This window comes from Equus quagga, chromosome 3, assembly GCF_021613505.1.
Source record: "Equus quagga isolate Etosha38 chromosome 3, UCLA_HA_Equagga_1.0, whole genome shotgun sequence".
Taxonomy (NCBI): Eukaryota; Metazoa; Chordata; class Mammalia; order Perissodactyla; family Equidae; genus Equus; species Equus quagga.
Window position 1 is genome coordinate 68,213,477 of NC_060269.1, and position 26,038 is coordinate 68,239,514.

The 26,038-nt window shown below is 42.1% G+C and overlaps 1 protein-coding gene across 2 annotated transcripts in view; it reads left to right on the top strand.

Moving 5' to 3' along the window:
• Positions 1-3,476: 3,476 nt before the first annotated feature.
• ENTPD4 (ectonucleoside triphosphate diphosphohydrolase 4) overlaps positions 3,477-26,038 on the top strand; it is a 33,229-nt gene continuing 10,667 nt past the window's right edge. The window contains exons 1-9 of one of the 2 annotated variants that reach the window (XM_046656188.1): positions 3,477-3,613; positions 12,716-12,804; positions 13,965-14,162; positions 14,683-14,888; positions 18,035-18,185; positions 18,968-19,071; positions 23,377-23,436; positions 23,719-23,873; positions 25,771-25,937. In XM_046656188.1, the coding sequence (XP_046512144.1) occupies positions 12,797-12,804; positions 13,965-14,162; positions 14,683-14,888; positions 18,035-18,185; positions 18,968-19,071; positions 23,377-23,436; positions 23,719-23,873; positions 25,771-25,937 (1,049 nt within the window). In that variant the 5' untranslated portion in view covers positions 3,477-3,613; positions 12,716-12,796. The remainder of the gene's footprint in view (positions 3,614-12,715; positions 12,805-13,964; positions 14,163-14,682; positions 14,889-18,034; positions 18,186-18,967; positions 19,072-23,376; positions 23,437-23,718; positions 23,874-25,770; positions 25,938-26,038) is intronic. The other variant, XM_046656190.1, reaches the window with a different exon arrangement.

Here is a 26,038-nt window from a genome sequence, read left to right on the forward strand (position 1 = left end):
AGCAACCTTGCATTTCTTGAAAAAATCCCACTTGGTTAAGCTATCTTATTCTTTTTAGGTATCACTGGATTTGACTTGTCAGTATTTTGTTAGAAGTTTTGCATTGTTGCTCATAAGGGATATTGATGTGTAATTTCCTTTCCTTCTTATTTCTCGGTATCAGGAGTATTCTGAACTTATGAGTCAGGAAGTTTCTCTCCTCCTCTGTTTCTCAGAAAGAGTTTATGTAAGATTGGTAAGATTTCTTTCTTAAATGGTTGATAAAATTTACTAGTGAAACCATCTGGGCCTGGAATTTTATTTTGGGGACCTTCAAAGATATACAGCTATTCAGATGTTCTATTTCTTCTTGTTTAAATTTTGGGAAATTGTGTTTTCTAAAAATTTTCTTCATTCCATCTAATTTAATGAATTTATCAGCATAGTTCATAACGTTTTCTTATTCTTTTAATTTTTGTAGCATCTATAAGGATGTTCCTTTTTTATCCTTGATATTGATTGTGTTTTCTTTCTTTTTCCTTGATCAATCTCACTAGAAGTTTATCAACTTTGCTAGTATTTTCAAAGAATCAAATTTTGGCTTTATTAATTTTGTCAATTTTTAAAAAAATTATTTCCTTCCTTCTACTTTCTTTGGGTTTAACTTGCCTTTCTTAGCCTAACTTCTTAAGGTGGGATATTAGATCATGGATTTCAAGTGTTTTTTCTTTACTAAAATAAGCTTTATAAAGCTATAAATTTCTCTGTTAGTACTGCTTCAGCTGCATTCCATGAATTTCGATGCATTGTATTTGCATTATTACTCTGTTTGAAATGTTTTCTAGTGCTCTTAGATCTGTGCCTGGAATAAAGTAAGTCTTCAGCAAGTGGTATCTCCTGCTCGCTCAGTTTTTCGTTTCTTTTGTTAATGAGAATAAGCTGATGGATCACTCTGACAGTTGTGTTCCGTCCCCCTTCAGAGTCTCTTTGCTGTTTCCACTGCCTGAAGCTATTCCTCCACATAGGCCCTGACTTCATCCTTCTCTAGTTTTCTTGTTCACCTCTTGAGTGTGATCTCAAACATCATTTCCTCAAAGAAGCCTTCCCTGATGACCCAGACCGGGATGGTCCTCTCATGTACTGGGCTGAATAGTGTCCCCCAAAAGTTCACGTCCACCCAGAACCTATGAATGTGACCTTATTTGGAAATAGGGTCTCTGCAGATGTAACTAAGAAGAGGTCATACTAGATTAGGGTGGGCCCTAAATCCAATATGACTGGTGTCCTTAGAAGAAGAGACAAATGTGGACACAGAGACACACAGGAGAACACCAGGTGACAACTGGAGGGGTGCCTCTACAAACCAAGAAATGCCACAGACTGCCAGCAGCTACCAGAAGCTCAGGAGAGACAAGGAAGGATCCTCCCTTAGAGTCTTCAGAGAGAGCATGGCCCTGCCAACACCTTGATTTCAGACTTCTGGAAAGGCTTCCAGTTCTGTGAAAGAATAAATTTGTCATTTTAAGCTACCCAGTTTGGAGTAATTTGTTACAGCAGCTCTGGGAAACTAATACACCACGTTACATGTTTTCATACTTTCTTTATATTTTTCTTTCCCAGCTCTTATCAGATAATGATTACATAGAACTATCAGGAAGTACTGATGGTGTACTACTTTAGTCTGGCATTTTAGTGGAGGCTCCATAAGAGAGACTACCACACTCCAAACCAGTATCCCAAATGGGAAAGACTTTGAAGGGCACATGATTTCAAGGGTGTGTGGCCCTAACATCACAGCATGTCAGTAGCCAACTACTTCAGCTCCTTAAAGCTAGCCTTAGGTACACGTCCAAGAGGTTGCTAATGTGTAAACTATCCAAACGGGTCATTTTTTCTTATAGCAACAGGTTGCCATACAAGGGCACTGAAGTAAGAGTCAGAAATATCAGTTCTGCTTCCCCCTCTGCCTCCAGGGATCTTGGGCAAGTCACTCAACCTCTCTGGGTTCCTGGTGGTTTTAAAGGAGATGGTTTGGAATAGACGGTTTCCACAGTCCCTTGGCTCAAACATGTTCTAAGGTGGAGCAATAGTAAAGTCGGTATCCACTCTAAAGCACAAGGCTGCCTGGGCTCCGCTGGCCTTATTCCATGGACAGCATCTGGTCCAGGGATGCAACATCACCACCCCGGGATGAGCCCAGCTGGCGCTGGACCAAAGGGACTCTGCTTAAAATGAGTAACTACTTGTTCTGTCCAAGCTTGTTTCACTTCCGAAAAGGAAGGAGTAGATGTTTTTAGGGCTCTCATCTTTAAAAACATTTGAAAGCGGCTAGGTTGGCTGGTCACTTCCTATCTCTGGACAGCACTGGATTCACCTGTAGGAAAAGAGGGGAAAGGGATGGAATCTGTGCTTCCCAAGGTCTCTTCAGTTGTTTCCTGCAAAGCTCTGTGACTTTAAGGCAGTTTTCTGTCAAGCTGGAGAGGCGCTGTTCTGCCACAAGCCAGGCTGGCTGAGCAGTGCGGGACAGGGTGCCAAGAGACCCAAGGAAAGACCCCAAGACGGCAAAGGAGACATATGGGCTTACCGGGTTGCTTACAGGGAAGGTCCAGTGGCACAGGCTGGACAGGCAGTGTGCATCCGCTCCAGCCCCCTGAAGCTGGCTTAAGTAAGCAGAGGAACAAAGCCTGCGTGCTTGCCAAGGGGGACTGTCCCTCTATGACCTGCATTCCAAGGCCCAGCTCCCAGCGGGCCTCCGAGCTCCCTCAGACAGCCAAGGTCTCTGTGCTATCCCCCCAGGAGAAAGCAGCTGGCTAACCAAGCCCAGGGCTGTCAGCATCCCAGTGCAGTGCACAGCCCAGAGAGGAGCCTCAAGGACACGTGGCTTAAAAGGCACGCAGGCGAGTGGCCCTACAGGGGCCTTGTGCCAAGTCCGGGTCATGGGGTCAGTCTCAGGAACCATGCTGCTCACCTTACTGTTTCTCCTCACAAGCACTGCGTGTGCAAGGCAGTCTGTTACCCTCAGAAGAGGCTCTAAGACTGTAGAAGCGACTTTCGGTAGGGACGAAACCCTGGCTTTTAGTAATTACGTGGACCCTGAGAGGGTCATGGACTGAGTTTGAGCCTGTTTCCCCATCTGAAAATAGATGGCGGCCGGCAAAGTTGTAAAAACGCCAAGAGTCGCGCAAAGATACCTAGACCTTGTTCAGGTTTCAAGCGTCATTCACCATAATCCTCAAGACACAAAGATAAAGGGCGGCATCATAAGCACAGCGCGTATCGCCACCATTACGGTCACCCAGCCGCTTGCTCCCCCTGCCGCATCATCATCCCCTCCCAAATCCACCGCCGGACCAGCCCAGGCGGCGGCGGGATGCAGCCCAGCGCCAGACTCCGTCCTCGCGGCGCAGGCCCCGCCCTCGGCGCAGGCCCCGCCCCTCGGCGTGCTCGCTCCCGGCGCGGGCGGTGACGCGGCACGGCGCGGCGCGCTCCCGGAAGGGAGCGGAGCCTCGGGGAAGCCGGCCCGCGTGGCCGCCGCCGTTTCGCCGCGGTGGTCGGGATGCGCTCGGCTCGCGGCTCCCCGCTCCCGCTCCCGCTCCGCAGAGCCGCGGCCTCCGAATCGGGCGCTGCAGAGCAGGTGAGGCGGCCTTCCTGGCGCGGACGACGGGAGCGCGGGCGGCCGAAGCAGCCGGCGGGGCGAGGGCGGTTGGAGCGTGGGGCCGGGTGGCAGGGGCGGCGCGGGCCGCGGGGGAGCCCTGTGCCCCGGGCCTACCGGCGGCCTTCCCCCGTGCCGCCCCTGCCGCCGGGCCGGGCGGCACATCCGGGCGCCCCCCGTCAGCCCGTGACCCCCGCGGCAGGTGCTCTCCCGGCCCCTGACAGGAGGAGCGGGGCGGTGGCGCCTGCCCCGGTGACCACGCTGGATTGTCCCTCTGTCACGGAGTGTGGGCGCAGGACCCACGCCGGGGAGGGACCTTGCCAGGGCGCGGGGCTTCCGCGCCAGGGACCCCGCGCTTCTTGCCTGACGCCTATCGGGACATTACACCTTCAGCATCGTTTCTGCTTTGCCCTGCTGAAGCATAAAGTTTCATGCTTTAGATTTCTCCTTGAAAAAAATCGAGCTAATGGGGCAATAAGTGATGGTGAGAGCAGTGTTTCTCAAACTTGAGTAATGCGTGGACGCTTTTTAAAGGGACAGTTCCTCATTCTCTCGAACACCTCGCAGAACCCACAGGGGTCCCCGGGCCTCAGTTAGACGAACACTAGTACGGAGCGCTGTCAGAGAACATTATCACTGTTAGGAAAGAAAAGAGAGGCTTTACGTTTCAGCAACTTCCATGCTGGAAGATAAACGAAGTTATTAAAGAATTCTGTATTAGAGCCTCGAATCTCTAGTTTAAGTTCACATCGCAGTCTTTACTGTGTTCCGCTTTGTGTAATGAAAATAACGTAATTTTGCAGCCTTGGAGGGGCCTAAAACAATCGTATGCATTGTGCTATCTTATATTTGATGTTATCTTCTCTTTGTATGAGGTTCATTAATTCTATTTGACACATTCGCAGAATTATAAAATGGAGTACTAATTTGTGTAAGTAGTTTGTCTGTTTCTGTGTTTACCTTAACGTTGATTTATCGCTTGTATTTGTTGCATATTGAGTCCATGGTTTTCATTCTTTTAGCCCTGACAGGAATGCATGAGCTCAATTCTTGTTTGTATAGTCTGGAAAGAAGAAACAAAACCAAAAGTTGATCTAAGGATTTATATTCTTTACATATTTATTCAGCATGTTTATTTAAAATGGACCACACATGAATAAAGAGAATATTCAGCATGTGGGAAAACATTAGAAAGTATAACAAGCTAAATCTTGGCAAAGAAAAACATAGACCTTTGCCAAAGAAGAGCATAGACCTTTGCCTTGAAAGAAGTATAATGTTGAGAGCAGGACATATTAGTTTGGAGCAAGTGACATTAGTAAAGTCCAGAGGCAGGAATGAGAACAGCTTATGTGGAGAGAAGAGATGTGCCTCCCTAGAGCAGAGAGATGTTATCTGGGGCTGAGGAGAGGGCAGGTTGGTAAAATAAGACGGGACCAGTTGATGAATGGAAGGTTTCAGATGCCACACAGGGAATTTGGTGTTGACCCATAAGCTCCAGAAGGTTCTTCAGCTGGTCATAATTTGAAGGTAGCATTTTACAGAGAGATGTTTCCTAAGAGTGGTGTTCACAGTGAAGGCAGCAGTGGGTGACCCACCTAGAGATCTGTCTTGAGGTAGTGATGTTTGCTGTGGTCATTTTAGATGTGTGCACTATTCGAGGAAGAATTGACAGGACCTGATGAGTGATACAATGTGTCAACACACAGATAAGTGGGAATCAAAGTTAAGAACCAGGTGACCCCAGTCAGTGGTGATGCTCCTCTTAGACCTGGAGAATTTGGAAGGTGGTATTAGTTTGTGTCAAAAGATTGTGACCCCAGACTTAGACTAAATGAGTTTTCAGTAACGGTGTCAGAAAGCTCAGGATGTGGAACTGAACTCGAGGAAAGTAAGAATTGCAGATTTGGGAAACTTGAGAGGTGATGCAGAAAAAGTGTGAGCAGAAAAAGATCATTTAAAATGGGGGCTCGAATTTTGCAAATGAATATTGAGAGGTAGTGATTAGGATTTAATATTGAAAAATAAAATTTAAAAATAAATATCAAAGAAAATGTAGATCATAAATGCAACTGCGTGCATTCTTCTTCAAAGAATGAATCAAGTTGTTTTTATGTATTTCCCCACCACTGAGTGCCACCAGCGCCTTCGCTTCACTGTGGCCTCTCACTCTCAAAAAGACGGTTATTTCTTAGAAAATTCTGCCGAAGTGTGGGCTTCTTTGATTTTTCAAGATCCTCTTGTAATCTTTGGGTATTCGTATCATTCTTTTTTGAAGCACCCTTTATGTCATCTCACCTTTTCTTACTCAGAGGTCTAGCTCTTCCAGAGTCTCATTTGTCTATGATTTTGTTAGCTAGTGATTTGAGAATTTGCTGTCTGTTTCACTGCATCCTGCATTTTTCACCAGAGGAGCCATTTCACTTTGGAGTTGATTTGTATTGTTTTCACTGTGTTCTTGGGAGTATCAGTGAGAACTAACTGACAAAGACAGTGACTTATGACCTATGACCTGATGGGCTTTGCTCCACTAAAGAATGCTCAGCTCAGGAGGGCCCACTAGCTGAAATCATGAGAGTTAATGCCTCTCTCTGATGATAGGTCTAACAGAAATTAGGCCTTTTAAAAACATGGCAGTTTATGTAATAGTGCTAAGAATTTGCCTCCCCAAACTGTGGTGCCAAGATTCTTATCTGCAAAGGCCATAGGAGTTTAAATTTATTTACTTATTTATTTATTTATTTTCACTGAGGAAGATTCGCCCTGAGCTAACATCTGTGCCAGTCTTCCTCTACTTTGTATGTGGGTTGCCGCCACAGCATGGCTGAGGGGTGGTGTAGGTCCATGCCTGGGATCTGAACCCACAAACCCAAGCTCCCAAAGTGGAGTGCGCTGGACTTAACCACTACACACAGGGCCAGCCCTGGAATTTACATTTTAAGATCACATTTCCGTTTTGTTGACTACTGGGCAATATTCAGCCATACTTTTGTCCTAAATAAAAGCAATTACTTCAGCAATTTGTAAGCTGTCCTCTTTTCTCTATGTCTTTAAACACAAATTTGGAACTTAACAAAAATATCAATTTTTCCTTTTTGTTGGAATCCTCACATATCTCAAAACAAAAAGTTCTAAGACAAACACCAGTTTAAATAACATTTACTAAATTTGCTACGATAATTCCAATGGTGCGTCTTCTCCTTTGAAATGTTTTCTCTTTTCTCCTCCCCATCTGAAGTCTACTCCCAGCTCCAGAAATCTCCTCCTGTTGACTACCCTTCATGGCAGTCTTCTCTGACCTCTCATAGCAAGAGATGAATCGTCTCTATTATGCTTTTGATCATTTCCTGGGTGTTAGTAATTTCCTTGTAACCAGTCTGCAGATTCCTTGAAGTCTGCAGTCCTGTTTGCTACTCCTCTGTGTGCTCGTGTCACTTCATGGTGCTCATCATTGAATCATTAAAGGCCTTTCTTCCCCCAAGGACCTTGACTTTAACTAAAATATTCTTCTCTTTGTTCTTAGTCCAGCTTTCACATAATTATCGATTTTAAAAGATATTTAGATTGGAATTCCTGTCATGAAGATAGGCTTTCTTGATATATCCAGAAGAGGATTCGATGCTGGAAACTGGAGGTATCAGTCAAAGGTAGCTTGTTAAAAATAGTTCTGTTATTTCTTCTGATGATAAAATTAATATATGCCCTCTAAGAAATATAGGCAAGCCTAGGGAAGAAAATAAAGATGGTCCGTTATCTTACTACTCAGAAATAAGTAACCATTGGTAACTTTTTGGTTTCTCTCCTTCCATTTTCACCCTCTATGCGTGATGCAGTTTTTTCACTTTAATATATCGAGGATATCTCTCCATGTCCATAAATATAGGTCTGCATCGTCACCTTTAATACTCACATCATATTCCATTGCTCAGATGGACCATGTTTAATTTAATGCACCCCCTATAATGCACATTAGTTTACTAACAGTGTTTTGCTACTATACCCAATGCTGAACTGATGAACATCTTTCTACATTTTTAGTGAATTTACCCTATCTTTTCCTAAGGATGAATTTCTGGAAGTGATAAGTAGAGCAGAGGGTGAGCACGTGTAAAATTTTCATGTACATTACCCATGTGCCCCAAGAAGGTTAGTGCCTGTTTAGCTTCTCCCCAATAGTACTCAGGACCTTCTTCCTCCCCCTTGTTAGCAAAGGATCGTTAGATATGAATCTCTGCCAACCTGCTAGTGATGAAGTCTTGTTTTTATATTTCTTTAAATGCTAATGAAGTTAAATTTATCAGCCATTTATATTTCTTACTTTGCTAATTTCCACTTATCCTTGCTCATTTTTGTGCTCCAGTGTTTCTCTTAGTTATTTGTAAAAACTTTTTATATGTAAGAGATGTTTACCTTTTGTCATGTGTGTTACAAGTAAGTTTCCCAAGCCTTGTGTATTTTTCACAAATACACAATAATCTTTTCAATATGGTAGCTGTTGCCATGTGTGGCTGTTTAATGTAATTAAAATTAAAAATTCAGTTCCTTAGCTGCACTAGCCAAAAGAATCTTCAAAAGAATATTGAAAGGGATTTTTTTTTAAACACTCAGAAGTCTTAAACTTATGTGAACATGTATTTTCTTTCATTTATGGTTTGAGACATTGATGTCATTTATAGAAAAGCCTTACCCATTCCAAGATTATATAAATATTTACTTACATTTTTATCTTACATTTATATGGATATTTTTAATATTTAAATCTTTGAGCCACTGGAATTCTAATAAAAGGTGTGATATAGTAATCTCACCATATTCCAATGCTAAAAGGGAGCTACCTTATGAAAACATTAAAATTCATTTAAACATTCAAGTAGTTGAAATTTTTTTCCTTTTTGTGTAAATTTTTAAGTCACAAATATTGTTTGTCCTAAGTTTTGGGTACATGGTATAACGTGGACAGCATAATAAAACCTGAACTGGTTAAAATGATTTTCCCCCCTTTGTCAGATAGGCATTAATACTTTTTACTCTGTAATATATCTTTGTATGTCTGTGTTTTATCCCCTCTTCTGCATTATAAATTCTTTAAGAGCTAGGTCCGTACCTGACTAACCTTTGTATCCCACTCCCAGCCATCCACGAAACAAACAGTGGTTGCTCGTCGCTTTTGTGACAGGCACTGGTCACTGAGGAAGCAGGTGCACAAGAGGCTGTCCCTGCCAATGAGGGGCTTGCTGTGTAATGAGAAAGTCAGCCACAGGTATAGTAGTGCAGCCCACTGCGATGATGAGCGCGTACTCTGGGATGTGAGGATTGGAAAGGTACTCACTTGTGTCATGAGGAATACATAGGAATGCCAACAGATGGACCCAAAGGAGAGAGGTGTCGTGCAAATGCAGAGGACTACAAGGCGCTCCACTGACTTGCAGCTTGTGTTGAGTGTGTCTGGAACATAGAGTACCTATCTGTCCAGACTGTCTGTTAGGGGATAAGAGCAGGAAAATAGACGGGGACTGGGTCATTGCTGTCTAATGCAGAAGCCCCATGTGGCTGTTGAGCACTTGAAATGTGGCTAGTGCAACTGAGGAACTGAATTTTTTATTTTAATTATGTTACACAGCCACACGTGGCAATGGCTGCCATGTTGAACAGCAGAAGACTAGCTGTGAGGGACCTCCTTTACCACCCTAAGGAGTTAGGACTTCTTCCTGAGTGAGAGAGGAAGTTGGGAGGTGGGAAGGTGTCATGGTTTCCGTTTGTTTTGGACAGATCACTCTAGTGGATAAGCTGTTAAGCTTTTTGGGTCCCAGAACTCTGACACTTGACTTCTTGCCAGGTACTTTCCTAGAGTCCGTAATGCTGGGAATGCAGCAGTCAACCAAGCAGACGTGCATCTGGCCCCTCCTGGAGCTCACATTCTAGAGGAGGGGACACCTGAGCAGGAGAAATGCACACACACACAGGGTGTTAGAGGACAGGATGAGAGCATGGATTCTCATGCTTGAATCCCAGCTCTTTTATTTCTATCATCTTCTATTGGCTGTGTGACCTTAAGCAAGTTACTTAGCCTCCCTGCCTCAGGTGTAAAATGTTGTGCAAATAGTGCCTACCTTGTAGATTGTTTGGAGGAATAAATTAATACTTGTAAAGCATTTGAACGAGGCCTGGCACATAATAAGCACTATATAAGTATTTAATAAATAAGTAAACGCTAAGGAGAGAAAATAAATCAGGGAAGGGAGAGGTGTTGAGGGGATGGGTGTTGAGGAGAGCTTGCATTATAGGTGGGGTAGCCAGGGAAGGCCTCTCTGAGAAGGTGACAGTGAGTGAGGACCTGAAGGGAGTGAAGAAGTGAGCCGTACAGATTATTTCCAAGCTGAGGCAGCAGCACGTTCTGAGGCCCTGAGACCAGACAGTGCCTAGCCTGTCGAAGCAGCCGAGACGTCAGGGCGGGTGGAGTGCAGTGGGAAGGGGAGAGGAGTGGGTGGGTCAGAGCGATAACGGGCCGAGATCCTGTAGGACTAGGTAGGTCAGGGTCGAGCCTTTGGCGTCTACTTCGAGTGCGAGTGCGGCGGGAGCCACTGGAGGATTCTGAGCGCAAGGTTGCAGGACCCCGGGCCTGAGCAGGGACCGGGTGGCTGTCAGCTTCGGATGAAGAATCTGTGCCTGAAGGTATCGGATGGAGAGCTGGAGAGCCGCTGGGTTGAGACTGCAGGTGGGAGACTAACTCCTGGGGCCGCTGTTCTGCTAGGCCAGGCCAGAGGCAGGAAGCTGCCCTCAGGCAGAAGCGGTAAGAAAAGGGACAGATTGTAGATAAACTGAGGTTAGAGAAATGGAAGGCGTCTGTAGGAAATTGGCTGTGGAAGGTGAAGCGGGGAGAGGGGTCAGGGGCGGCTCCCTTGTGTGTGGTGCGAGCAGAGACCGCAAGGGAGGAGCAGGTCGGGAGAAAAGAGGGCAAGGATTGCAGTTCAAGAGTTCAGCTTCGGAAACGTCTTCCATGGGTCTGTGCCACGTTCAGATGGAGACAGCAGTTGGTGCTTGAAGGTATCTGTAGCTCAGAAGAGAAGCCTGCAGTGGAGAAAGAAATGTTTTTTTAATTTATTTTATTTTTATTTTACTTTGAGTTCATAATAGTTTACATCATTGTGAAATTTCACTTGTGCATTATTTCTTCTATCACTACATTCCATCCATCACCACATAAGTGCTCCCCTTCAATCCCGTGCCCTCCCCCGCCCTTCCCTGGTAACCACTGAAATGTTCTCTTTGTTTGTGTGTTAATGTTCCACATATGAGTGAGATCACATGGTGTTTCCTTCTCAGTCTGGCTTATTTTTCTTAACATAATACCCTCCAGTTCCATCCATGTTGTTGTGAATGGGATGATTTCATCTTTTTTATGGCTGAGTAGTATTCCATTATATATATATATATATATATATATATATATTACCACATCTTCTTTATCCAGCCATCAGTCACTGGGCACTTGGGTTGCTTCCATGTCTTGGCTCTTGTGAATAGTGCTGCAGTGAACATAGGGGTGTATAAGTCTCTTTGGATTGTTGATTTCAAGTTGTTTGGGTAGATACCCAGTAGTAGAATAGCTGGGTCATATGGTATTTCTATTTTTAGTTTTTTGAGGAATCTCCATACTGTTTTCCACAGTGGCTGCACCAGTTTGCATTCCCACCAGCAGCGTATGAGGGTTCCCTTTTCTCCACAACCTCTCCAACATTTGTTATTTTTAGTCTTAGTGATTATAGCCATTTTAGCAGGTGTAAGGTGATATCTTAGTGTAGTTTTGATTTGCATTTCCTTGATGATTAGTGATCTTGAACATCTTTTCATGTACCTTTTGGGCATCTGTATATCTTCTTTGGAAAAATGTCTGTCCTTATCCTTTGCCCATTTTTTGATTGAGCTGTTTGCTTTTTGTTCAGTTGTGTGAGTTCTTTATATATTTTGGAGACTAACCCGTTGTCGGATATGTGATTTGCACATATTTTTGGAGAAAGAAATTTTTGAATCAGTCCAGTCATTGAAGCTGTAGATGAGGTTGACCAGGAATGGCGATCAGTTAGAAGAGAATGGAGCTGAGACAGAAAGAAGCCTGCAGAACAGAGCAGACGAAATGAGGCGACTTGGAGGATCCTGAGAAGGAGCTGTTGAAGAGCTAAGAAGCAGAGTAGGGGGGACAGCTGTCTGAGAGGCCTGGAAGAGAGAACGCAGTGCTGCACGACCAAGAAAGGTGCAGACTGGGAGGCGGCCCTTGGATCCGGCTGGTTGGAAGCGGGCCCTGGCTGTAGGCCCCTGTTTTCTGTGTGACTTGAGATGTGGGAGCTGGAGGAGTGGCAGTACTGTGAGAGTGACAGCTGACTAGGCTTGGTATTTTGTACATAAAAGGGAGATCTAATAGATATTTTTCAGATGAACGGGTATTTCAAATTCCCATTCAGTTAATCGTTCTGCCTACCTCCTACCCCCTCCCCTAATCTTTGTTAACATTCGCTGCCGTAAGGTGGTTAAGACCTATCTGGTGACCTGGTATTTTTGGGTCACAGATGTGCTTTTAAGTAGAGAGCACTAACTGGTGCCAGACTAGAATCATCTCTCTTGTGTTAGGCCTGTATCCCTGACAGCATGAAATTAACTTAGGAGTGTGTTGCTCAAAATAAGCCCTTCTAACAGCTTCAGTGCAAGGATCATGTTCCAGGTTATGTGTGGTTGGATTTTTTATTTTTATTTATTTATTTATTTTTTGGTGAGGAAGATTGGCCCTGTGCTAACATCTGTTGCCAGTCTTCCTTTTTTTGCTTGAGGAAGATAGTCACTGAGCTAACATCTGTGCCAGTCTTCCTCTATTTTATGTGGGATGCTGCCACAGCGTGGCTTGACCAGCAGTGCTAGGTCTGCATCCAGCATCTGAACCTGTGAACCCCTGGCTGTCGAAGCAGAATGCACAAACTTAACCACTACACCGCCAAGCCGGCTCCATGGTTGGATTTAAACACGCACTTGATAAAGAGCATAGACCTTTTCTTGGATTATGCCCTTTATGATTTTTCTTACTTGCTATGGCAGGAGGCTCGAACTCCGGGAGGACCCCAGTGTTTCTGTGTGAGGACTGACCCCAGGGCATTGCCTAACCTCTGACCTGTCAGCATGGGGAGGTGAGTGATGGTGCTGTAATACCCGAGATTTCAGTGCCACAGGAATAGGTCTTGAGAGGAAAAAACAATCTAAATCCCAAGTGCAAAGTGTGCAAAGTTGTGCTACCCTCTGTGTAACCCCTTGTTCTTCCAGGGCCCCGGTGGGGCTCCTGTCACAGGAGGAAGGTGCTACTGCCAGGTGGATTCTGCAGGGTTAGTGTCCTTTACCGGAAAGGCCTACATGTTGGAATCTGTGCGGGGCTGTAGTGGGCACAGGAGAACCATCTGTAAGCCTCGGAGTTGTGGGGAGGGGGTGCTAGACCCCATGGAGTAGACCAGGAACCCACATGGAGACTCAGAATGACAAACAGGAGATTCCTTTGGGTTAGCAGGCTACCTCCCCCTTCTGTGGGGCATTTTAGTCCAGAAAGAACTCTTTCTAGGGAAGAGTGTAGAAATTAACTGTAAAATAAAATTTATTCTAAAGGCAGCAGAATTGTTTTAAGCCTAATAGTAGTCTCTCGTTCCTGACATAAACTGAGAAGAAAAGCCTTTAATTGCAAAAATGTCTCAGGAATATTTCTGAAAACACAGGACATATAAAACTCATTTATTGACTTTGTTTTGGGGATGTAGTTAAAGATACTGTTTTCTCATTTTCTTACTCAATCATCAGGGAGAAATTTGCCTTGGAATTCAGTATTAGGAAAATCTTACTCCTCCTGAGCTATTTATATGTTTCTAATCTAATGGCAAAGTTTTGGCCACTAGGATGCTCAGCCACCTTTGCAGGCCTACCTTATTACATGCATTTCTGTGTACTAAATTGTCTTTTGGTTTCATCATTCTTAAATCTGATTTCATTATAGATCTATCTTACTGAACTTGTAAGCTGTCTCATTTTTTGAAACAAAAGAGTACAAATAAAAATCTGCATAATACTCTCAAAAAAGGGGTGAAAACACAGAAGTGTCATAAGCATCAGTGCTTAATTCTCATTCATAGGATTTTATAGTAATGAGTTTTATAGGGAAATATCAATATGGAGGATGCTGGTACACAGACACCCGCCGGCGGGGAAATAGGGTAGCTCACACTGACTGTGGTACTTGGCGGTCAGTTTAGGTGGGGGAGGCCTCTTTGGAGCAGATTGCTTTAAAATCTGTTTTTCGGAATTTCAGGATCAGCATCTCCTGTCTTTTTCCTGCTTCCTGGCATTTTAGCATCTCTCCAGCGGGATGTCCTCGAATTCTGAATACCCATTTACGCCAGATTATTGTTATCAGCATTCTGGCTGCTGCTGTTTCACTTTTATACTTTTCGGTTGTCATAATCCGAAATAAATATGGGCGGCTATCCAGAGACAAGAAGTTTCAAAGGTAAGAGAAAAAAAACATTTGTTTTCTAGATGGGCTGCCATTCCTTCATTTCATGGCTTCAAGACTTGGGATTAAGTTGGAATTTAAGGAACATGTGGCTGTAGGAAATGGATTCTGTGCTGAATACAGCATGACATGAAAAATTAAACTATTTGAAACTATTTAATCATTAGCCACCACATCCACGTTCTAAGAGGATTTAAACATAAGCTTCTTCTGTGATATCTTTTAAGCCGATTTTTCGGTTAATGTTGATAGTTTGGAAATAGAGTTTTGCTTTTTAGAACTCGTTTGAGCGTTTTAAAGGAGTGATGAGTGTGTGTGTGATTTAGGTTATCTTCATTACCGTCACTTGTTTTGTTTCCTTTTGGCTCTTCGCTCGTTCAGCAGTTGTAAGAATGTTACAGTGGTGCGCTGCACAGCCAAGACTCACTGACTTGGCATTTGTTTATTGTGTTTGCTCTGTTAGATTTAGATGATATTCTCTGTCTCAATAAAAGTGTATGTTTTTCTAAACAAGGTACCTGGCGCGAGTTACCGACATTGAAGCTACAGACACCAATAACCCCAATGTGAACTATGGCATCGTGGTGGACTGTGGTAGCAGTGGGTCTCGAATCTTTGTCTATTGCTGGCCAAGGCATAATGGCAATCCTCATGATCTGTTGGATATCAGGCAAATGAGGGATAAAAACCGAAAGCCAGTAGTTATGAAAATAAAACCCGGTATGTAAATGATAAATAGCTGATTGGTAAACAGCTTCTGCCTTTCACTCTCTATGATGTCTTCCACATTTTTCCCTTTCTCACGCCAACGTCATCACCCTAATTCAGAGCTCACCCAGGACTCAATTGGTCTCCTGGTTTCACTTTTTTCCCCCTTTTCCATGCTTCTTGCATAAGATGACCAACACATTAATAAAATATCCAAAAATCTTGCCTGTCATTTTTGTCTCCTGCAGCATTTGTCACAGGGCTGTACTCATGGTGTCTGCTCACGTTTGCTACTTGGCATGAATTGTGGGGGGAGTTTTTCCTATCCAAATAATCATTGGTCTTTATCCTTAATGACAAGGTAATTTCATATAACTCATGGATAGCTGTACTCTATACGTTGGTATATATTTGTCATTTTAAACAAAATTGCTGCCCAATATATTTCTAATGTAGATTATTTAATAAGGGTGACTGTAGAACTTAGAAGAGCTGATATCATTATGTCCAGTTTTAAAGATATTAGAATTTCTAAGCCAGTGTGTTATGTAAAAGTTAGGATTTGCCTTCCCCTTTAGATAGTTTAAGTCAGTGGTTCTCAACGTTTCCTATATCAACACCATCTGCCTGGGCAGCACCTCTCTGTCAAGAGCATTAGGAATGGAAGGTGTCAGGATGACCTTGAAATAGGCCTTTTACATCCTGATAGTTGATGATCACGGATTTAAAACAGTGGACCGTAGATCTTGATAGAATTTAGCACTTTTATTTCATCTTGCTAATGTGTTAAATAGTAAAATATTATATCAAAAACAATCAAGGATTTTATCTTTTAAAATATTAGAGAATGCTGATAAAAAATAAGCATAGCTTACTATCTCCTATTTCAAAACTATAAGTGAAAAAGAGATTCAGTTTTAACATGACAAAATACCTCCCCTCCTTGAATGGTTCCCGCCATGTGGACTGCAGACCCCTGGAGGCCTGCGCGTTCTTCACGGAGTGATTCAGGCCCCACCTCCTTCTTCAGCAACCCTGAACAAGCTGATTGTTCTTTGATTTTTAGGCAGCTGGGCACCAGCATGTTGCACAGAAAATTCAAAATCTCTACTGAGTTTTTCAGGTTAGAGGAGGGGAACTTTATCTGACTCTCTTGGACAAGCATTATTTTGAAATCAGAGTTTGTTTCCGTGAATGAACATCATTTTTTCTATAAGTTTTAGTGATGACTAATTTTAGTTTTCTTTTTTCCCACCCCTTAAGTTTTTATGTATCCTTAATCTAGAAAGACTTTCAGGGTTAAAGTAATATTGATCAAGTAAAAAATTCACCAGAAGATTAAAAAATAAAACTCTAAAAAGCATTTTTCATTTCATCCAGCTTCACAAAGCAAGTTCCATCCGTGATTAAACTGCTCTTGTGGAATAAGATGAAACCTCCCATGCCTTAGAGTTGTCCTTTGAGAACAAAGGGCATCATCCCAGGGTATGCACGAGAATCCCATTAAAATCAGGCTTAACATGGTTCTCTCTGATGCTCGGAAGTGTTTGAAGTGGAAACTCAAGCACTTTTGATAGCACTTCTCTGTCCTGAAGCATGGAAGCTCGTGCATAGCATTACAGCAAAGCTCTGGACATTTTTTAATTAATAGATTCTGGATAGTTTTGGGTTTGATGTACATTGAAATAGCATTGTATGTGGAATAAAAAAAATCTGGCTTTTAGTCTGTTTTCTGCTGATTCTTTTGACAAATCATGTAATCCTTCTTGGTCCACAATTTTCTAATCTGTGAAATAAGGGATATGTGAATTTCTAAAATCCTCATCGTCTTTAATGCTGTAGGCTAGAGGACAGCTGGAAATATTCCATTCACTTATATTCTCAATCAACAGATATTTGCTGAGCACCTGCTATTTGCCAGGCACTGTGTTAGGTAGTGGAGAATATAAATTTGAACAAGACAGTTGTGCCCTTGAGAAACTTCCAGTTGAAATGAGGCAAATAAGTAAATAGATAATTTTGATAATGTGTAATGAGTGCTACAGCTAGAGGTAGGGGGAGCATAGAATGTAAGGAGAGCCCATCTTCAGGGTTCTGTTAGGAAGGATTCCGAAGAGGAAGTAGCTCAGAGGATGAGCAGGAGTTGCCCAGGTGAAAAGGGGTGGGAAGTGGGTGGGGAGGGAGACAGAGAAGTTCTTCCTGGTGGAGGCCATGGACCCCGAGGCCAGAGGATGATGCGTTACAGCAATTTTTATTTGGTATAGTTGAAGCTGAATGGAAGGAATGTGGGAAGAGAGAGGATGGGTGAGTATGCAAAGCAGGTTATGCAGTTCTAGATTCGAGCTTTATCTGGAGGCATTGAGGAGCCAGAAAAGGATTTTAAGCCAGGAAGAGACACCCTTTGCATATGGAATTGTCGGGGGGATGGCCAAGACTGAAGAATAGGGTGGTGCAGGAGGCTGGCAGGGTGGTGGTGTCCAAAAGAGATGAGGAGAAGTGAAATAGTGTGAAGGGTACCAAGGAGAGGCAGTCAGTGCAACCCAGAATGCGTGTTGGGGTGAGGGGGAGAGATTGTATCCAGGATACTGGCTTGGGCCACTGGATGGTCAACAATGGTGGTTGCTGAGGTAGGTAACTAGCAGTAAGAGCAGGTTTGTAGTGAAAGTCGAGTTCAGATTTGCATATGTTGAGTTTGGGGGCTGTGAGCGCAAGCACATGGCCATGTCCAGTGGACAGTTACCGCATACTGATCTGGAGGTTGGGAAAGAGATCTTGGTGGCTACCGGTAAGGTTTGGAGATCTAAAACATATAGACGGTGATGGCAGCCATAGGGGTGAGTGCTGCCTGAGGACAGTGGGAGCACGTTTCTCGAGGGCAGGGATCAGCTCATGTGCAGTACATCCCGAGTGTCTGACACAGTAGATGTTCAGTTGGGGCTGTGTTTTTTTGATGACTGAGAAGAAGAGAGCATAGCACTGAACATTTAGTACCACCATCATTTAAGGAAGAGAGACTGTGGAAGGAGTTGCCAGAGGGATGGGAAAAATGAGGAGAGTACGGTATGTAGCTTGCATTTTTTTCAGCCTAGCTACACGGAAGAAGCATAGCTTATTAGCAAAGATAGCTACCTGCTAACAAAAGTGCCCTTTTTCTTTAGGCATTTCAGAGTTTGCCACCTCTCCAGAGAAAGTCAGTGATTACATTTCTCCACTCTTGAACTTTGCTGCCGAGCATGTGCCACGGGCAAAACACAAAGAGACCCCTCTCTACATTCTCTGCACAGCTGGAATGAGAATCCTTCCTGAAAGGTAACGCTCCACAGGGGCAGGCCAGGCCCAAGGTGGGGTGGGGGTAGGGGTGGTAGTTTATTTCCTCCTCCTCTTCCCCTGAATGTCCCTCCTCCCCGTCTTCCTCCTCCTCTCGCATCATGGTCATCAAAAGGGAAGACCTTCAAAGTTCTTTCTTCAGGGGCCGCCCTGTGGCCGAGTGGTTAATTTCATACACTCTGCTTCAGCGGCCCAGGGTTTTCCTGGTTCAGATCCTGGGCGCAGACATGACACCACTCATCAAGCCATGCTTGAGGCAGCATCCCACATAGCACAACTAGAAGGACCTACAGCTAGAATATATAACTATGTAGTGGGGGACTTTGGGGAGAAGAAGAAGAAGAAGGAAAAAAAAAAGATTGGCAATAGATGCTAGCTCAGGTGTCAATCTTCAAAAAAAAAATTCTTCCTTCAAATACAGAATAGTCCCAGAACTGTTCCCTTATGCCAGAACTCACCAAATATCTTTTAGCGTATTCGTTTATGACTGTAAATATCAAACTATAAAGTTGTCATTTTAAAAAACCTGATTTTCTATTTATTAATTTAAGGATTGTTTGCAGTTGGAGTTTTACATCTAGAAATCACATAATTCACACAACTCCTGAAAATTCCTTCCCAAAAATAAGCTTTTCAGTAAATTGCTTTGGTTTTAAAATTAAGTGTTTCATATAGGATACACCAGAGCCACAGTGTTGTTTCTTTTTTCAAAACAGAAAAACTCATAAAATATTTTGATTGTGAAGTCTTGGGTTGTCTTACAGCCAGCAAAGTGCCATCCTGGAAGACCTCCTGACCGACATCCCTGTGCACTTTGACTTCCTATTTTCTGACTCTCACGCAGAAGTAATTTCAGGGAAACAAGAAGGTTGGTATATTGGTCTTCGGTTTGAAACTTGGGAAGCTGTTCTTTTAAATCTTCCCCTTTTTCCCTAGTGTACACTTTAGGAAATTACTCTTAATATCTTAAAATTTGGGAAACCATAGCTTTGAAATATTATAATTTTTAAATGACAAAATTAGTTTCTTACATGACTGGTCTTTATTACCTAAACATTAAGCCATTAAAAATATTTAGTTTGTTTTTGCCACATTTAGGAAGCATATTTTGGACTCTTTTTTTTTTATTGTGGTCATAATAGCTTATAATGTAGGGAGATTTCAGTTGTACATTATTATTTGTCATACACCATGTAAGTATACCCCTGCACACCTTGTGCCCACCCTCCACCCCTCGTCCCCCAGTAACCACTAATTTGTTCTGTTTGTCCGTAAGTTTGTTTATATTCCACATATGAATAAAATCATACGGTGTTTGTCTTTCTCTGTCTAGCTTATTTCGCTTAACATGATGCCCTCAGGGTTCATCCATGTGGTTGTGAATAGGATGATTTCGTTTGTTTTTATGGCTGAGAGTATTCCATTGAATATATATACATACCACATCTTCTTTATCCAGTCATCAGTCGATGGGTACTTGGGCTGCTTCCGTGTCTTGGCTCTTGTGAATAATGCTGCAATATAGCAGTGCATAAGTCTCTTTGAATTGTTGATTTCCGGTTGTTCGGGTAAATACCCAATAGTGAGATAGCTGGGTCATATGGTATTTCTATTTTTAATTTTTTGAGAAATCTCCATACTGTTTTCCATAGTAGCTGCACCAGTTTGCATTTCCATCAGCAGTGGATGAGGGTTCCATTTTCTCCACATCCTCTCCAACATTTATTGTTTTTTGTCTTGGTGATTATAGCCATTCTAACAGGTGTAAAATGATGTTACATTGTAGTTTCGATGTGCATTTCCCTGATGATTAGTGATGTTGAGCATCTTTTCATGTGTCTGTTGGCCATCTGTATATCTTCTTTGGAAAAATGTCTGCTCATATCTTTTGCCCACTTTTTGATTGGGCTGTTTGGTTTTTTGTAGTTCATTTGTGTGAGTTCTTTATATATTTTGGAGATTAACTCTTTATCAGATATATTATTTGCAAATATTTTCTCCCAATTTGTGTGTTGTTTTTTCATTTTGATCTTGGTTTCCTTTGCCTTCCAGAAGCTCTTTAGTCTGATGAAGTCCAACTTGTTATTTTTTCTTTTGTTTCCCTTGTCTGAGTAGACATGATATTTGAAGAGATCCTTTTAAGTCTGTTGTCAAAGAGTGTGTTGCCTATATTATCTTCCAGAAGTCTTATGGTTTCAGGTCTTATCTTCAAGTCTTTGGTCTATTTTGAGTCTGTTTTTGTGCATGGGGAAAGATAATGGTCTACTTTCATTCTTTTGCATGTGGCTGTTCAGTTTTCCCAGCACCATTTATTGAAGAGACTTTCCTTTCTCCGTTGTATGTTCTTGGCTCCTTTGTCAGAGATTAGCTGTCCATAGATGTGTGGTTTTATTTCTGGGCTTTCAATTCTATTCCATTGATCTGTGTGTCTGTTCTTGTACCAGTACCATGCTGTTTTGATTACTATAGCTTTGTAGTATATTTTGAAGTCAGGGATTGTGATGCCACCAGCTTTGTTCTTGTTTCTCAGGGTTGCTTTGCTATTCGGGGTCTTGTGTTGCCCCATATGAATTTTAAGATTCTTTGTTCTTTTTCTGTGAAGAATGTCATTGGGATTCTGATTGGGATTGCATTGAATCTGTAGATTGCTTTAGGTAGTATGGACATTTTAACTCTGTTTGTTCTTCTGATGTATGTGCATGGAATATATTTCCATTTCTTTATGTCATTATCAGTTTCTTTCAGTAATGTCTTATAGTTATCTTTGTATAGGTCTTGGCTCTTTTGGCTAACCCCCTTGGCTAAATTTATTCCTAGATATTTTATTCTTTTTGTTGCGATTGTAAGTGGAATTGTATTCTTGAGTTCTTGTTCTGTTAGTTCATTATTTGAGTATAGAAATGCTACTGATTTTTGTAAGTTGATTTTGTACCCTGCAACTTTGCTGTAGTTGTTGGTTATTTCTAATCGTTTTCCAATGGATTCTTTAGGGTTTTCTATATAATAAAATCATGTCATCTGCAAACAGCAAGAGTTTCACTTCTTCATTGCCTATTTGGATTCCTCTTATTTCTTTTCCTTGCCTAACTGTTCTGGCTAAAACCTCCAGTACTATGTTGAATAAGAGTGGTGAGAGTGGGCACCCCTTGTCTTGTTCCTGTTCTCAGAGGGATGGCTTTCAGTTTTTCCCCATTGAGTATGATGTTGGCTGTGGGTTTGTCATATATGCCCTTTATCGTGTTCAGGTGCTTTCCTTCTATAGCTGTTTTATTGAGAGTTTTTATCATGAATGGATGTTAGATCTTGTCAAATGCTTTCTCTGCATCTATGGAGATGATCATGTGGTTTTTATTCCTCATTTTGTTAATGTGGTATATCACACTGAGTGATTTGTGGAGGTTGAACCATCCCTGCATCCCTCGTATAAATCCCACTTGATCATGGTGTATGATCGTTTTAATGTATTACTGTATTTGGTTTGCCAATATTTTGTTCAGGACTTTTGCATCTATGCTCATTAGCGATATCTGCCTGTAATTTTCCTTCTTTGTGTTGTCCTTGTCTGGCTTTGGTATCAGGGTGATGTAGTACTCACAAAGTGTGTTAGGAATATTTCTATCTTTCTCAGTTTTTTGGAATAGTTTGAGAAGAATGGGTAATCTTCTCAAATTTTCTTTGAATGCTTGATAGAATTCTCCTGAGAAGTCATCTGGTCCTGGACTTTTATTTGGGGGGAAGTTTTTGATAACTGTTTCAATTTCTTTACTTGTGATTGGTCTTTCAGATTCTCTATTTCTTCTTGATTCAGTCCTGGGAGGTTGTAAGAGTCTAAGAATTTGTCCATTTCTTCTGATTGTCCAGTTTGTTGGCATGTAGTTTTTCATATTGGACTCATTTTGATAGAAAAGGTTTGTATTTCTTGCCTAAGTTCTACACCGTTCTGGAATTACAATAATTACCAAATTCTTGGAGCCTTCTACTGATTTACTTACTGAAGGGGAAATTATTCTTGACTTTGATGCACTTAGAAAATATTAGTTCTGTTTTCAAAGAAATTCTCCTATTTGAGAATAAAATGACAAGTTGATGAAATTATTTGGGGAATAGCTTGCTGGAAATGAAGGCCAAAAAACCTTTATTTCAGAATCCTCTATCATTTCAGCAAATAGTCCTCTGTGAAAGGCACAATGGAGAATAGAAAATTGGATGAAATTTGGATATTGCCATTGAGCTGTTTACCGATAAGTGAGGTACACAGTTAGCTGCTATACGGGGTAGAGTTTTAAGTGCCGTAAGAATGATAAGGAAAAAATATCACGGGAACTTGAAAGAGGGAGACGTTTTTCTTTCTGGCTAGGGGCATCACGGAGAAAGTGACATTTGAAGTGTGCCTCAAGGGACAGTTATAAGTACAGCATGCCAGGGCATGGTAAGGGCACGGATCTGAGAGAGAGGAGGTACATTCCAGCAGAAGAAATGATCTGAGTCAACACAGGAAAGGATACACTATGGACAAAGGAACAAAAGTATTTTAGTTTGACTGGATTATGGCCCTTTTGAAAGGTGGTGGGGATATTAAAAGTTGGACAGGTCTTGAATGGTCAGGCTGTGGAGTTTGGACTTGGCTCCGTTGATCAGTCTAATAGCAGAGGAGTGGAGTGGAGGAGGAGGGGCTGGAAGGGGATTAGATGGGCTGTCACTCCCTCTCTGACAGCTTACATCAAGGTGCTAATGCACGGGGCTACCGATCAGGTGTGGAAAATGTGAAACGAGCATCAGACTTGGCAACTGGGTGGAAGTGAAGGATAAAGGAAAGGAAAGAGTCAAAGTTAACTTGTTTTTAGAGCCTTGAAATTGATAAGTTTAACTTTATAAAAAGTAAAAATGCCAGTGTTTCAAGACAACCTATAAATCTCAGAGGAAAACCAGCACCTAGAGAATTATATTTTCAACCTATGTAAATGATGTGAAACTATAAATTTTAAAGTTGAGAGTTCTTGGAAAACCACTAAGAGGTAAAATACATCAGTAGAAATGTGTTATAGCAGGTGATGTTTTCACAGGTTGGCAGGGAGTAAAATAAATGAGATGTCTGCACAGAGTGCATTGATCAGTGTCACACAATGTTTCAACACTGTGTTCTTCTTACCTTCACCCCGTGAAATGTCTGTAGGTGTGTATGCTTGGATTGGCATTAACTTTGTCCTGGGACGATTTGAGCATATTGAAGACGGTGAGTATCTTGTTTCCAGCTACTGTGTCTAACTGGACATGATGGCTTTCTCTATTTAATCCAAAGGATAAAAACGGAGCACAGTTTTGTGACACAGCTGAGTGTGTAGGAGTGGAGTGAGAGGAGTGCTGTTTCACACAATTAACTTGATCTCAGTTGGGAGGAGTGGGCTGGATTTGCCTAGATATGCTTGAAATGTACCATGAAAACAAGATGACTCTTCAGAACAGCCCCATTCTCTAGGTTTGTTCTGTTCCCATTGCTGTTTCTTGCTCTCTCCAGATGATGAGGCAGTTGTGGAAGTTAACATTCCTGGTAGTGAAAGCAGCGAAGCCATTCTCCGTAAAAGAACGGCTGGTATTCTCGACATGGGAGGCGTGTCCACTCAGATAGCATATGAAGTTCCCAAAACTGTAAGCTTTGCCTCCTCACAGCAGGTTATTATCTGTACAAATTTCCTTCTGTTTGGTTTGGTTTTCATTTAACATGTCTCCATCCATTTTTGTTTTGTTTCTGAGTCTGAACACATCTTTACTGTGCTTGCTGAGGTACCACCTTCTCAACCCAGGAGAAAGGAGGCAGGAGGGAACCAAGGCAGACCTCCACTGACGTGTGTGTTTGTTCGTTGAATCAGCTGTTTGCATTCTGAACTGAGGGGTTCTCTTTGGTATACATGTCAATCACATGCCTGAGCTTTTGTTTATATTTTCTCTGCAGTCACTTCCTTTCTCAACAGGTATTGTAAAACTTAATCTAATAGCATCAGATTTCTTAAGGTATAATTGGGGAAAAAGCTTTTTTTATGGCTCAGGCAGCTTTTGTCTTTTCTGGAAAGAACTGAGGTTTGTATCCACCGATGGTTTACTGCTTTTCTCCGTCTTCTTCAGTGCTCTCATTCACTGCCTGGGCAGCCTTGTGTAGAGAGCACCAAGAGGGTTTCCAGGCGTCTTCCTGGATTGCTCCATGTCTTTATTACTCTCTTCCCATTGAGCTGTGAATTACTTCCAAAGCCTGGTTTCCTATCCCCTAGCACAGCGTACTAGTTAAGAAAGACTTGGGTTGGACCAGCCCGGGCTGCGTCAGCACCCTGTCCTCACTAGTTGTATGACCTTTTGCAAGTCTCACTTCTTTGAGCTGGTTTCTTCATCTGTAAATGTAAAGGCAAGTGCCTCTACCACAGGAGTGTTCTAAGCTTGAAGTCAGATCATGCATGTTCAGGGCATCTAATGCACCGCCAGGCCCCGAGCGCTCGCTCCGTAAACATGGTTCATAGGTTTATTAAGCACCTTAGAAAATTGCTTAGTAGGGGCCGGCTCCATGGCCGAGTGGTTAAGTTCATGAGCTCCGCTGCAGCGACCCAGGGTTTGGATCCTGGGCGCAGACATGGCACCGCTCGTCAGACCATGTTGAGGTGGCGTCCCACATCCCACAACTAGAAGGACCTGCAACTAAGATATACAACTATATACCTGGGGGGTTTGGGAAATAAAGCAGAAAAAAAAAAAAAAAGAAAGATTGGCAACAGTTGTTAGCCTAGGTGCCAATTTTTAAAAAAAAAAAAAAAGAAAAGAAAAGAAAATTGCTTAGTAAATTCAAGTGTTACAATTTATGTTTCGTGTTTCCCATCCAGACATGCCTCTAGAAACTGTTCCACTCTGAAAAAGTCATGTTTTTTCCCTCGAGATAAGCAAAAAATATGTATAAAGCAAGTCTGGGAAAAATACTGAAAAATCAGAATTAAAAATTTCCCATGGATGCATCATCCAAAAAAATCATTGTTAGCATTTTGGTGTATTTCTTTTCATTTTTCCTTTCCTATTTATAGTTTCCAGAAATATATTGTTTATAATTGATCTTACTATTAATACAATTTTGTGTCCTTTATTTAACAGTGCATAAACATGATCTTCCATAAACTATTAATTACCATAATTAATTAAACCCTCTTTGGAGTTGTATATTTGGGTTACATCAGTTTTTTCTGTCATAGTATTGCAAAGGACATCTTTCTGTATAGAGATTTTTGAATGTTTAGGATTGTTTCCAAAGTGTAGAATTCAATAAGTAAATTTACTAGACCAGAGGATATGAACTATATTGCTAACTTCCTTTTTCAAAAAGTCATAACAACATCACAAATGGGCAGCTCATCTGAAACTTCTTAAGTGAGAATTGTCATATTGAATTAGGGATGCTTAGAAGGATCCTTGGGAAATGCAGAAGCAGAAATTTTTGCTCCTATTAGATGAGAATCTTTTTAGATTCTTCTTTTTAATAGGAAGTAATTGTTTTTGTATTATTTAAAATATTAGTTTTTTATCCTTACATCTGCAGGAAGAAATAGCTAAGAACTTGTTAGCTGAATTTAACTTGGGGTGCGATGTTCACCAAACTGAGCATGTGTACCGAGTCTACGTGGCCACATTTCTTGGGTTTGGTGGCAATGCTGCTCGACAGAGATATGAAGACAGAATATTTGCCAACACCATTCAAAAGAACAGGTAAAGCACCTTCCACTCATTGGCAGTCACTTTCAAACCTAGATCTCTCCTCCTAGAAAACATATCCAGGCAGAGCAGGGAGACCCCAGTCAACAGAAATG